Source organism: Ascaphus truei, chromosome 2, assembly GCF_040206685.1.
Source record: "Ascaphus truei isolate aAscTru1 chromosome 2, aAscTru1.hap1, whole genome shotgun sequence".
Taxonomy (NCBI): domain Eukaryota; kingdom Metazoa; phylum Chordata; class Amphibia; order Anura; family Ascaphidae; genus Ascaphus; species Ascaphus truei.
The window spans coordinates 66,484,933-66,499,258 of NC_134484.1; the positions used below are offsets into that span (position 1 = coordinate 66,484,933).

The 14,326-nt window shown below is 37.0% G+C and overlaps 1 protein-coding gene across 3 annotated transcripts; it reads right to left on the reverse strand.

The window, feature by feature from the left end:
- Nucleotides 1–515: 515 nt before the first annotated feature.
- OSR2 (odd-skipped related transciption factor 2) lies at nucleotides 516–9,570 on the reverse strand. 3 transcript variants are annotated; one of them, XM_075582645.1, is made up of 4 exons: nucleotides 9,175–9,570; nucleotides 3,020–3,767; nucleotides 1,676–1,775; nucleotides 516–1,010 (listed from the first exon to the last, which is right to left on the reverse strand). In XM_075582645.1, exons 2-4 carry the CDS (start codon nucleotides 3,673–3,675, stop codon nucleotides 828–830), a joined length of 939 nt encoding a protein of 312 aa, XP_075438760.1. In that variant the 5' UTR covers nucleotides 3,676–3,767; nucleotides 9,175–9,570; the 3' UTR covers nucleotides 516–827. The 3 variants fall into 3 exon arrangements, with proteins under 3 accessions (XP_075438760.1, XP_075438759.1, XP_075438761.1); XM_075582644.1 differs by having other exon boundaries at nucleotides 9,171–9,570; XM_075582646.1 differs by having other exon boundaries at nucleotides 516–928; nucleotides 9,171–9,568.
- Between the last annotated feature and the right edge of the window lie 4,756 nt (nucleotides 9,571–14,326).

Here is a 14,326-nt window from a genome sequence, read left to right on the forward strand (position 1 = left end):
GAGAACAGCCCACAACAGTCAGGAATACAGCCCACAACAGTCAGGAGAACAGCCCACAACAGTCAGGAGAACAGCCCACAACAGTCAGGAGAACAGCCCACAACATTCAGGAGAACAGCCCACAACAGTCAGGAGAACAGCACACAACAGTCAGGAGAACAGCACACAACAGTCAGGAGAACAGCACACAACAGCCAGGAGACCAGCACACAACAGTCAGGAGAACAGCACACAACAGTCAGGAGAACAGCACACAACAGCCAGGAGACCAGCACACAACAGTCAGGAGAAAACAGCACACAACAGTCAGGAGAAAACAGCACACAACAGTCAGGAGAACAGCACACAGCACAAATGCAACTAAAAACAAAGCGTATCCACATTTTGGTTTTCAGCAATGAGAAAATGAATTAACCCAGGTAATGAAAATAACTAGAAATTCGTTGTTCTGTTGATGTAATATTTTTTAGACATGTTTCAGTGAAGATAAAAGAAAAATAAATAAATAAGCATACTTGGAAAAAAAAAAAGGTTAATTTTTATTTTTTGAAATACAGTTTTGAAGCTATTTTCTTCCAAAGTCTGTATCATTGTGCATCAAGACAGGACAATAAAAAAAAAATAACACTATTTACAGAGCTCTAAAATGAGCTGTTTATCTGTACAGGAGGCAAGAGCCGACGTTGTCTGGCTATAGCTTTGTAGAGTCCAGTCAATAAAATCAAGTCCTTGGACATAAGCAACGAGAGCGCCCTTGGCCTAAGGCTGGAGAGGAGTGTGTGGGCAGGGGTGACGTGGGGTGGGAGAGAGATGTGTCCTGGGCAGTTCTAGAAGTCCTGCCTCGGGCTGTGAGTCAGACTGTGTCTCCGCAGGTCGCAGTTTCTCCTGAATACTTTGCCGCACTGCTCACAGTTGTAGGGCTTGATGTCTGTATGGGTAAGAAGGTGAGTTTTCAGATTACTTCTTTGATTAAATGTTCGTCCACATGTGGGGCATTTGTGGGGTGATTCCTGTTCAAATTTGAAGCAAGCAAAGGATTATTCCTTTACACACTGTCTCGTTTCTCTTATTTTTTTTTGGTTCACATCAGACAACAGGAGACACAGTAAAAACATTCAAATGATCTCATAAAAGTGACTTATTTGTTTTTCATTGGCATGTGAGACCTCAAATACACTGGGTCACTTCCCTTTCTCTAAATCCCTCACAAGCCACAAATAGGTGGAATTCAGACTTCACCTTCTCAATCAATTAAACAGAACAATTACATATGGATCCGAATGCATAGCAGCAAGGATACAGTTACAAATATAAATCCTGTGGTTTTTTTTTTTAATTAATTATTCAAAATCCAAAAATCCCCCGTTTTGACGGGGAAGTTGTAATATTTAATAATATCACGATATAGTAGTTTTTCATTTAAAATATAGATTATAATTGAACATATGAAAGTCTTCCAACACATAAAAGAATATTCTCCGGTACTGGGAAAGTTAAAGTGAAATAGAACACACACACACACACACACACACACACACACACACACACACACACACACACACTTTCTAAAGTCAGTCTCTTTCTCTCTATAAACAGACTGACTTTAGAAATGCATATGCACTTTGCCTTCATACTACATTCTGATTGTTTATTCTTGTTTGAAAAGAAATCTTACCTGCATATGTAACGTTTTATGTACTGCGAGAGTCCTGGACTGACAGAATCCCTTTCCACACTCCTGGCATTTAAATGGCTTTTCTTTGGAATGAATGTATCTGAAAATCAATACAAAAAAAGGGTTTGGTTCAAACACTGTGAATAAACACAACGGCTACATCAATCGTCCTCTAATTCTGTAATCTCTACAGATAGATGGGACCCTTCATTGCTTTCTATTTCATTTTAGCATGTAATTCTGTATATGGTTAACCTGATGTATGGGTCACTTGAAAACAGATCAGTGATTCTGATCAAAGCTTGATTGCCCTCTCTGGCAACAGATTAGAATGCAAGTTTTAGAGTGAGTGAGCAAACAAACAATTCACATTGTCCTGGTTTTATCTGGCAGTTTAACTGCATGAAAACAATGACCTTCATATAAACCCGTATCTCAAGAGCTCCTGTAAATAAACCCTCAATGTTTTAGGGTGCTGAAACGATTTGTGTTGGCATAGGCACTGAGATGCATCCCACATACATAACCAGGCTTAACCTTGAACATCTCGGACTGAAGAAATTACTGATTTACCAAGTACAATTCACAAAGCAGCTGTAAAGTTCCTCCCACAATTTTATTTATGGTACTGGAAAAGTGGATTGATTGTGCTTTTTATGTCATAGGAGGAACATTGATACACATGCCTGGGGCAGTGTCATGGGAAATTGAAAGCGCTCTGATATAATGCACATAACACAGTGTGCGGATCATTTAATGGGTCTTCTGTATTGTAGGTTTGCGAATTTAAAGACAAGAAAGAGCCCCAAGTTTCTATACATTAGAAGTTAGTAAAACACTTTACCTTGGCTTCTAAGCAGAAAATGAGCATGATGTAAGACATTGAGAATGACAGCTCACATACACAACTACAGAAGCTTTTACAGAATTAGGAAGGAAGACTGCACATCATAAATAAAGCTCTTGAAGCCTTAAAGCAGATAAACCCCAGTGGCTTGTACTAGTGTTTCAAATACCCCCCAAACTTCAGTAGAGAATTCCCCACGTAGTGAAGGATTATTATTTATAATTATGGTTTAGAGGGCAATAAGGTGACCAGGAAAACTCAGAAGACAGCTGCCAAGAGCCCGTGTGTCTGAACTACTTCATGTTATAAAGCCTCTCTTAAGTGAATCGAACTATGGGGTCTGGAAATGATTGTGTCATTATGTAGAGTAACATGAAATGCTGCTTCAAGGGGGAAGGCTAAATGTGAGCAACTGATGCCACAATTTATATGATCAAGATGAAAACCCATCTCGAGTCCAGAGCACTGGCAGAAAGATCAGAGAGGGGGGACCTTACCTGTGGTCCCTCAGATGGTCCTGTCTTCTGAAAGCTTTGTGGCATATATCACATGTGTAAGGTCTTTCGTCTGTGTGGGTTCTCTCGTGGATGAGCAAGTTGTAAGACTTCGTAAAATGTCTTCCACAAAACTTGCAGATAAATTCTTTTTTAGTCTTGGATGGCAACCTCCCCCTGGAAGGTTTTCGATCTGAAGATAACTTGTTGATCTCAGAAATAGGGCTTCCGAGCCCAGGACTGAGCTTGCAGAGGTCACCCATTTTGGGTGGGTCCTCCTGTGTTGCTGCAACGGCCAAGTTGGCAAAATCAAACCTGGGTCTGTCTTTGTGTAAGGCTGGAATCATGTGGGCAATGGTTCCTTGTTTGGGATGAAAGAGATGAGTGGCAAAGGGTAACGCTGGGAAGGAGAACCTGGCATCCATCAGGCCTTGAGCTGCTGCCATCTCTGTAATGGTGGACCTGGTGATACCATGCATGTTGGGGTAACCCAAAGTCCAGTGGTTCATGTGCATGGTCTGTACAGCACTGAGTCCATAAAGTCCTTGCAAATGGTCCACAGCTGCTGGGAAGGTGTTCACAGCCTGCAGGAAGGAGTAGTTAGTGAGTTGCAGGGAAGGGTGCAAAGGGATTGGGGCTGGAAGAGCTTTACTTCCCATCTTCCCAGACGGATCCAATCACAGCACCCAGCACCTTTGCTTCTGGAATCGATCCACTCCAAAATAATAACACACACAAAACAGTAAAATCCCTAGGAAAGAAGAAAAAAAAAAGAATGCATTTACTCACAATGTGTATTTCATTTCCTCACGTATTTTAAGAGTCAAACCAAAGTGATTCAAGACGTGGGAAGAATTCAGTTGGCTCCAGTAATTGTGAGCACCGGTCTTTAGAACAATGTTTTTCCAAAGGACTTCACCTCTCTTATATAATTAGAACCAAAAGCATGAAACAGCATCTGCTCCCCTGGGCTTTCAATGGGAGCGAGATGATGAGACGATACACTGTGCCAAACACGAATGAGAATATTTTATAGGAGTGCAGTCTATAAACCCAACAACTACACCATATTATGGACTATAGTGGTCACAATAAAAAAAAAAGTGCTTTTTATCTATGTGTTACCCACAACAATAACTAAAATATTGATGCAGAACAGCCTAAAATGTCACTCCAATTACACGTAAAGGTCATTGATTGTGTAGGGGTAATTAAATAAATGAGTGTTATCATATTAGGACTTGCAGCTATATTCATGTTAGTATGCAATCAATCAGAAATAATACACAAACAGGTATAAAACATCCTCGTACATACATTGAGGGAAGTGGGAAGGTGCGTGTGAGTGTGTGGGGTGGCTGGGAGGTGATCTTGGTATCCCAGACTTTGATGAGACCGCTTAGACACAATCCTCACTTTACCAGTCAGAGGCTGCAAGTTTTCGACAGATTCAATGAGAACTGGTAACATTTGACATGCTTTAATTTACTGGGGAGACAAGGGGGGTGGGGGGTGGGCAGGGAGGAGAGTAAACTAACCCCACTTGCTTATTTGTCTTCCTTCAACAACAACTCGTTCATCAAGATAATTGAAGGAGAGAAAATCAACACTTTTCCAGCACTGCAGGTTCTAAATAAATCCACTTTACACCCAGATCCCTTCCAGATGGTCACAAAAAAAGCACAGTCAGGAGGGCCTGTCACTAACCTAGTACATCTGCCCAATTGTGACTTCTCTGGGGCACTGACGCCAGGACACTTATGCAGGGGTTTCATCCCTAGAAATTGTCAGCTCATACTGGAAACTATCTAGGATATTAAGACCCTGGGTGATTATATATATGCATGCAGATGAGCATACAGTTGTATTACACACACACACACACACATATTATATATATATATATATATATATATATATATATATATATATATATATATATATATATATATATATATATATATATATATATAATTATTCAAAATCCAAAAATCCCCCGTTTTGGCGGTGAAGTCGTAATATTTAATAATATCACGATATAGATTATAATTGAACATATGAAAGTCTTCCAACACATAAAAGAATATTCTCCGGTACTGGGAAAGTTAATATATTATAAATATCCCACGAATATCTATATAAAAAAAAAAAAAAAATATATATATATATATTCGTGGGATATATACAGATGATGATATTCGAGCTTCTAATTTCCTGTTGCGTTATTGAGAAATTTGTGATGAACCCTAAAAAAAAAATTCTCGAAAAGTCAGGTAAATCATAACCGAACACATGCAGATCCTCCCAGAGCATACGCTTTGGGGAAATCAGCAAGTAGAAAAGTTATATTTATTTTATAATTACATACATAAATGTACACGAGACTGAATATAGTTTCATTTGTGATCAACCCGAAGTTCTGATATACGATTTAAATGCTATTCTGCTCATTTAAATAACACTGCAGTGTATTCTGAAGCTCTGTGATATACAGTCCGATGAGAACTATTTGCAGTCACACAGCTAAAGCCTAGGCCCTATAATATAAAATAGATGTCCACAGCACTGTTTTGCTTCCAAGAGAAAACAAAACAAATTGTTAGGAGATGTTAGCTTTAATATACAAATTAAGCTCAACTTCGCAGGAACCGAAATTAGTTTTACGGTTTGATCTCCTGGATTTGTATTAAAAATAATAATAGAACATTCCCTTATTCATAGGTGAGATAATAGAAATACACACACACACACACACACACACACACACACACACACACACACACACACACACACACACACACACACACACACACACACACACACACACACACACACACACACACACACACACACACACACACACACACACACACACACTGGTAAATTGTGTTAAACGCTATAGATATATAGCTATAATAGTATGGATAGAGATTAACACTATTTAACAGTACTATTTACCCATGAACTCATAATTATATTAGCGTACTGTTGTTAGTACTATAGTTTATTCCTGGTTTTGGAATTTGGGGTTATTCATTATATCTAGATGTGCCCAATGTTCCAAAAGATGACACTGTAAGCCTCTCTGGGCTTAGGCTAAGAATGATCGTGGTGCACAGCACTGCATACACTGTTAATAGTGTAACAAAATAAAGAGATGTTTTCATACTGGCTAGGAGGGCTCTACATTTCCGAAACACAGAAGGTTTATTTACCAAAGTCTTCCGGCTGCAAATCAGGGGCAAAAGTAGAGCACCAGATTTATCAAACAGAAAAACCCAACAGGATATATATATATATACATTTCGTTAGCCACAGAACCGTATCATCTATTTATTTGTTTATTTTTTTGATTATTATATACACACATATATATATATATATATATATATAGTGCAGTTTTTCAGCCGGGAAACATGCATTGTAGCAGGTTTGCTGTTAAGTATATCACTGTCCTTATTCTGCTCCATCTATATCCCAGAGTTGTCCTTTGGAATTTTCTATTGAAGTCCCCAGAAGTCCTCTCTGGTATGTAGTACATGAGCTCAGGCAGCGAGTTAATGGGAGGTGTATGACAGTCAGAGGGTTTCACTCAGACCACTCAACCGAAAATTAAAAAAAATCCGATTTCTATTAGACCTCTACCACTACTCACTTTCCATTTCAATCAGGAGCTCTTGCTGTATCATCTATCACATACTTTAGGTTAGGGAAATGTAAATGAAATACCTTTCCCATGTCACTGCTTCATATTGTATTAATTACAGTTTGGTACAAAATAAATTATATATATATATATATATATATATATATATATATATATATATATATATATATATATATATATATATATATATATATATATATATATATATATAACCAATACACCTGCACTAGCTAACTGATGTTGAAACGTATTTATAGCTCTTGCAGTCACGTGTTTGGGGAAATCAACTCAGATTTGGTAGGTGCAATCATTATTTGCAGGTCCCAATGATACAGGGCTGCATTGCTATATATTTCAATAAATGGTAACTTGAACACTGGGGTAAAGTGATATAGCGATTGTACTGATAACGGTTTTAATACTTGTGACAGCACAAGTTCAATTAGTAAAAACAACAGCATCACATATGAATCCTATTACAAAAAAAAAGAGAGAATACTTTTCCTCTGTGGTTAAGATATGGGTTATTTTTTTTAAAAAGTCTCTCAGCTGCAGAAATTGGTCAAAAAAAAAAACGCCAGAAAATATTTCCCATTCAAACCAACGGGGTTGTCTTATTTGATAAATCTAAGGCAGTTTTTTGGACATGTTTTGCAGCCGCCAGACTGATAAATGACCCCCAAATGCTTTTAAGTAATATATTGAATTACTCTTGATAACAAGTTGCAGGTAAATGTAACAATATCGTTTATATTGAAATTAAACCACACATGTATTTGTGTTTACAATAGTTTGTAAATAAAATATACATATTGGGTTACTGCTTTTCAAAAACGGATCTTTTCATAATTAAGAAGACAGAATAACTAGAAATAAAAAGCCACACTTTTAATTTGCTAGTTACTTTAAGCTCTGTGCTTGTATGGTTAACATGCAACAAGGCTTGGGATTTATAAGTGGTTACATATACATACAATATACATACATACATACATACAATATACATACATACATACATACAACTAGATATACATATATAACTATCTATGTGTTACAAATGTAACAAAGTTTAGAATTCCAAAACTGGCATAAACCCTGTTCTAATAAAAATACAAAATATGCACATTGTTTAAAATGATTTTATTTATTTACAAAAATGACTATTTTTTTTAATGTACTGGCAAAATTATTTTAGTGCTTTTCTGTCTTGTAAGGGTTTTCAAATATAATATTGTTTTATGTGCAATTAAATACGTGTTTGCTACACGTGCCATTATGTTTCAGAATGCTTTTATAATTAACAGTAGGCGAAGACTAGTATTACTTTGATCAAAGTACTACTCTTTAAAGAAATTTGCGTTAAAAGGGGGGAGATTTTTCATGGGGATCATATAGCGATTTATAGAATTGAGTTAATGAAAATAGACTGAGACATACTGTATGCAACTTGTATCTAGCGAACAAGTTATTAAGTTATTTTAAGAACATGCTTGTAATCAGCCTGGCTATTTTAACGTTACATTTAGTGCAGAATACTGTACACATGTAACTATTTGCGGGATTTGGTCTTTTGCTTATAAGTGTGTTGGGGGAGGGATGTTATTTGTACTCTGTAATTTACCTTTGGCCAGCAGTGCTCATGATTTAATTAAATTAGCATTTCTTGGGCAGACAGTGCCTATTCATATTCATGTCATAGCTTCTTAGTTAGAGCTAAGTGATTTTCCTTTTCCTGCTTATGATGGCTACTGGCTAATTATATAAAGAGGCATTTTACAGTTGCAGACGTTTAGCAACGTGAAATAACATTTTCTGTGCACTCAAGTATCCCATGTGATGGGTAGTAAGTAGCCCGTTGGGTATTTCTCACCTTGTCATGAAAAACAGACCCCATATGTCGCCCACACCTTGACCTAAGTCTGCCCTCCAGAGGTAATTCAGGTGCACAAAGACATGCCGTGTTAACCCTTACCCTGCTGGAAGGGGGCTTGCCAGGCATTGCAGAGCAGAGTTTGGGGGAGGGGGGGGGGGGGGGGTCGTTTTAATTGAAAATAACTATGCTATGAGGATATTGAACCAGAAGGTTTGGATTAGTAATAATGCAACGTGTTTTAAGTTATTCAATTTTAATAACTACATTTCCTAATCCTAACTAAGTCTCCTTTCTGTGCTTGACTCTCTCCTTTGCAGGTGCTTAAAGCAATTAATGTGTGTTTTATTGGTGGATTACAAGTATAACATAACATACACTTTTATTATTTTTTTGGCAGGTAAAACGTACCATGCATAATACACCTGAAATAAGACTAATTCTTCAGTTTTGCAGTTGCAGTTGGTTCTTGAGCCCCTGGGTATCTTTCTGCAATCACAGCCCAAGTAAGAGTGTCATTCACACTCCCTCCTCCTCCTCCCACACCACACACCACACACACACTCCCAGCTAATAACTCCCCAAAGTTTCATCATGTAAAGATACTCATGACTTACCTACCACAGAAGTTTTTTTTTCTTCCCCCTCAGGGGTCTCTTCAATACAAAAGCTCCAGGAGAGATCCTAAGCCTCTCTCCCCTTTCATTAGATCCACACAATTGGTCCACCATATAAACTCAGCAAAGCCTCTCCATGCCTGTCCCAGCAGCTGGAATCATGTTGAGAAGCAGCAGCAGCAGCAGCAGGGTCTGTGCTGGGGGTGTGCAGGGGTTGTAGTGTGTGAGTCTTGCTGTGGAAGTGATTGCTTGGTGGAAGTAGTCCCTTCTTTCTTTTCTTTCTTTTTTTTTTTGCTGGGGCAAAGTTGCAGCTCTCCCCCTGTTTCCCTCTCTTGCTTTCACTCTTGCTAAGTTTGGTGCAAGTCTGAGAACAGCCTCTGAGATCCATCACATTTCAGCTCTCAGTGGCTTGGGCTTCTAGCCCCGCCCCCCAGCTGCAAACATCTCACTTCCCACCCATGGAACGTTAGGAGTTGTAAAGTTCTGACCACGCCCCTAGGCATGCTGTAACCACGCCCTCCTCCTCCTGCAGCATCTCTAATGGCTTGTTCTGTTTACTTCTGTTTGGATAGCAACTGGATCTTAAAGGGACTGTTCCTTTTTTTTTTATACCACACAACCTAAAGTGGCCTTTGCATTGGGAAATCTACCTCCTGTTGGTATATATAAAAAAAAAAACTCCCCCTTCTCTATAACGCTGATCACTTTTTTGTCTGGCTGGTTGAGGCTATTTATAACTAATTCTGTGCCATGCCAACTATAATAACCCTTTAGCAGAGGGGAGGGAGTGTATTTTGAAAAGAATGTTTTATGAAGTGCTGTATTCGGAATTACTTTATGTTCCTTGGAGTCAAAACATAATCCTTGAAGTCTGTAAGTTTTCAATTCTACTTGAGGAATAATCACATTAATGCTGTATGTGATTTCAGCAACAACAACAAAAAAAAATGATGGTGTCCAAATCAAACTCATACCAGTTATACATACAGTGTCACATTGAATGTAAACTTATAGCAGACTTGTGTGGATACTACAGTAGTTACACAAATGCATAGTTACATTAAGATAGCAAAGAGGAATGCCATTGTATAAATGCAGTGATACAGTGCACATAAAACTATATCACATGTGTAGGTCTATAATAATACAGAGTATCAAAGTAGGAGGGAGGGGATCATTATATATATTTTTATTTATTTATTTATTTTTTTATATTAAACGTAATACATATATGGGGACCCTGAGAATACAGAGATATATTGAAATAGCAATCTGCAATCGATCCTCACCATAAAGGTTAATTTACCATAATTGGAACAGTTTACACATATGCTCCCTTAGCACCTCATATAGATAACATGATATTTCACATTTAGTTAAAAAGAGAAATGTCTGATTACACTGCAAGTTCCCCCAGATGCAAAACTGGAAATAACATTTCCTAAACACACAGTGTATGGTGATACTGACAGTATGCATGTTTTTAAGATGTTTCATCGTTTTTATCTTGCTAACTACTTGGCACGTCAATTGATATAGATATTCTCCATTATTATACAGTCGTTTGCTAGTAATTGTGTTCAGACCGTTTGCTGTCAAACCTTGTTTAGGGGAATGTAATCTGGATGTAAATGTGCCCTGTAACGTTTGCCCACTTGTTAATTAATGTATTGGGCACCATGTTAATTATAGTGCCGCGTTTCAATGACATAAAACACATATCTCTCGTGATCGCGTATTTGTGAGACCAATCTAATAATGGAAGATTATAAATGATTTTCAAGCAACAACTAAAATACTTTTTTTTCGTGGGAAGCTATAACCTCTGATTAAGTTTCTCGTAATATATGTGTGTATGTATGTGTGTTAATATAGCAAATTGTCTGTAGGTTGTACTATATATATATCTATAGTATAGATATATATATATATCTATATCTATATATCTATATATATATATAGATATATATATAGATATATATATATACACATTATATATATATATATATATATATATATATATATATATATATATATATATATATATATATATATATATATATATACATGTACATTATATATATATATATATTTTTTTTTTAAATAAGATTATCAGAACTGAGAATGTTTTTAGTAGTATGACTAGTAATAAAGATTATAATAAAACCTCGTATCGCAATTTGTAAAACTTTTACAGTCAGTGCAAGAAAATGTAAATTGAAAACAAATGTTTTGCCGAACTCTGAAAATGCTTCATTTCTAATCACTGTGATTTATTTTTGCAGCAGAACGAAATACATTTATTCCACTGTTTGACATCGAGAAACAGCTGATTAGTGGGAATTCAAATGTACTGCGAATTAAAACAAAACACAACGAATTATAACCGGAAAAAAGAAACATTTACTTCGTGCCAAATGTAGATGGGGTGTTCATATGGATCTGAGGCGTCTTATGGTCAATTTGTAGTTGCATTTTTTTTCAAAGTCTGGAACTATAATTCACTCACTTGCAGGAGAATTTTTTATGAATATCCCGCGATAAAAGGATCCAAATAATTGCAACAGTGAGCTGCCTTTTTGCATCTTTTCTATGTTAATATGTATATATTTACCCGCACACTATAGTGCATGTAATTAGCACGATAAATATTATTTCTTGCGGGTTGAATTAGGAGAAGAGGCTAGCATACCTTAACACAAACTACATTATACTTATGGGTCCAGTATATACTTGTCTACACGTGTATATATATATATATATATATATATATATATATATATATATATATATATATATATATATATATATATATATATATATATATATATATATATATATATATATATATATATATATATATATATATATATACATTTGCTAGCGTTTGAGCATTATAATATTGAAAGTATTGAATAATGGATACAGCAAGGAAAGCGCAGAAAATACTTCTACAGGACATCGTTTGATCCAATAAACCCAAGAAGAATGATCATAGATAACTTTTTTTTTTTAATTATATGCATGGGTAGCAAAGCCATGGAAAAGTCCCCCAGATCTGTGATCAGCACGTCCTGGGGTTTCCATTTCCACAATGAAAAAGATGGGATTTGGGTGAATTTCAGCATTTTCCGTAAATCAACATTATGAGTCACTAAGACCACCAGATAACATGGAACGATGACTTGTTAAATCACATTATGACAGCTTATTTAATGCATGTGGGGTTTGCATAAAAAGATACGCAGGGCAATTATTTTTTAGTAAATGAGAGCGGGATGAAGCAGATGCCCATTTTAGACACTGGTGCAAAGTGGTGGAGATGGGACTGCTTGTGCTGGTGTGTACTGGGGGGTACTGGGGGGAGTCAGGATGTGCTGGACCCAGTGCATTGTTTTATATATGAGCCCTTATTCCACAATCTAAAACTGATTTACATTTGTTCCATGGAAAGGGCAAATGTTACAGGGCTGAAAATTCTCTTCTGTATGGGGGAATGGCACATGAAAGGTAAGATTTGTGGGATGTCATCTGTGGTTACAGGTTAGCACAGAATAGTGAGAGATCAAAGCCTCAGTGGATGTAGCTGTTCAGAGGAAAGTGTCTGTGTGTTGGGATCATGAGGCATAGAGACATTCAGATGCAGGGATTAGCCAAACCTTGAAGCTTCTATTCCACAGAGTGTACCTTCCACGCAGGATATACAATAAACACGGCGTGCCCCTTCTTATTAAAATAATAATTCTTCCTTCATAACACCGGGCGTAAACATAAAATGCACACATTGCTTTTTCCATATACATGTGACACGTATCGTCCTTGTTTGACATATTTAACATATATATATTGTAAAAAGTAACAGATTGACAGGTATCTCTGTCAGTGAAGGGTTAAATCCCGGGATGCAATGATTGGCCACATACATTATTTTTTTTTTCAACTGGACATCCAGCATATTGCTGTTTTATTGTCATAAAAAACCAGACTTCAGAAAGGGATAGCTGTGGCATGCTAATAAACAGACCGAACTCAAGGTATTTCCAATGGTTCTATGGTCATATCTCTGCACCATATGATAGAACATACACAGCCTCACTATAACATAGGGAGTCATCATCATTCGTACATCATTTGTTCCTCTAGTCTACAGCTACTGATCTGAACGTTTTACACACCCATTGATCCCCCTTATAGCTGGATGATCACACACAACACGATCTTGAGAAGCACACAAGTTATGCATCTCATTACAACAGGCGAGCTCCATGTCCAAAGACTGAAACACACACTGTCCTTAAACTCGGCCGATAGGTGTAGGGGAGGAGGGTGGGGGGGGGGGGTGCATCCACTTTGCACATGTTTTGGTCTGTGTGGTGGAGCACTGACACGCTCAGTCTCGGTGGCACTGTGAGGCTGACCCTGACTTGTACTGTACCTCTCACTGGTTGTTCCACCCAGGCACTGCAGGTTCTACACAGTACATAGAGGCTGCAAGAACATATTGTAGAAGGAAGAGAAAGGGAGGGGGGGGCATGAGCTTATAGAGCTACAAACCTTCTACTGCTAACTGTTCTGAAAATAAGATGCAGGTGATCAGTATAGTCTATGTAACTTACTTTTATCCTACATGTACTACTAGTACATTTACATTTCAATATAAATGGTAATACATATATCTATCACTGTAGAAGAACACCTGTAAAAATAGAAAACGCAATACTAACAATTATTTTATGCATTTATTTCTATTGGAAACGCCGGAAGGTTTTGAAGGGGCTCAAATACAAATACAATATTTTATTATTTTATGACCCACAGAACACGAGATAACGGTGTTAAACAGCTCCTTCTAATAATAATTTCGGGTGCACTTAAGAAAAACCACGAGGTAACAGCCTAACTAATATTGCTACGAATTATAATGGTCATTTTAACAATACAAATTGTAGAAACACCTCTAATTTTAATATTATTATTATTATTAGTAGTAGTAGTAATATTATATAATTTATTTTTGTTATTATTAACAGCATCTGAAGAATATAACATAATAGATTCTTCTTTATAATTTGTCATGACTATTTGTGGCAGAAGCAGCAGCCCTCGTTGTACAATCTGCTGAGCACTGTGCAGCAGTGAAGGTTCAGGCTGAAGAT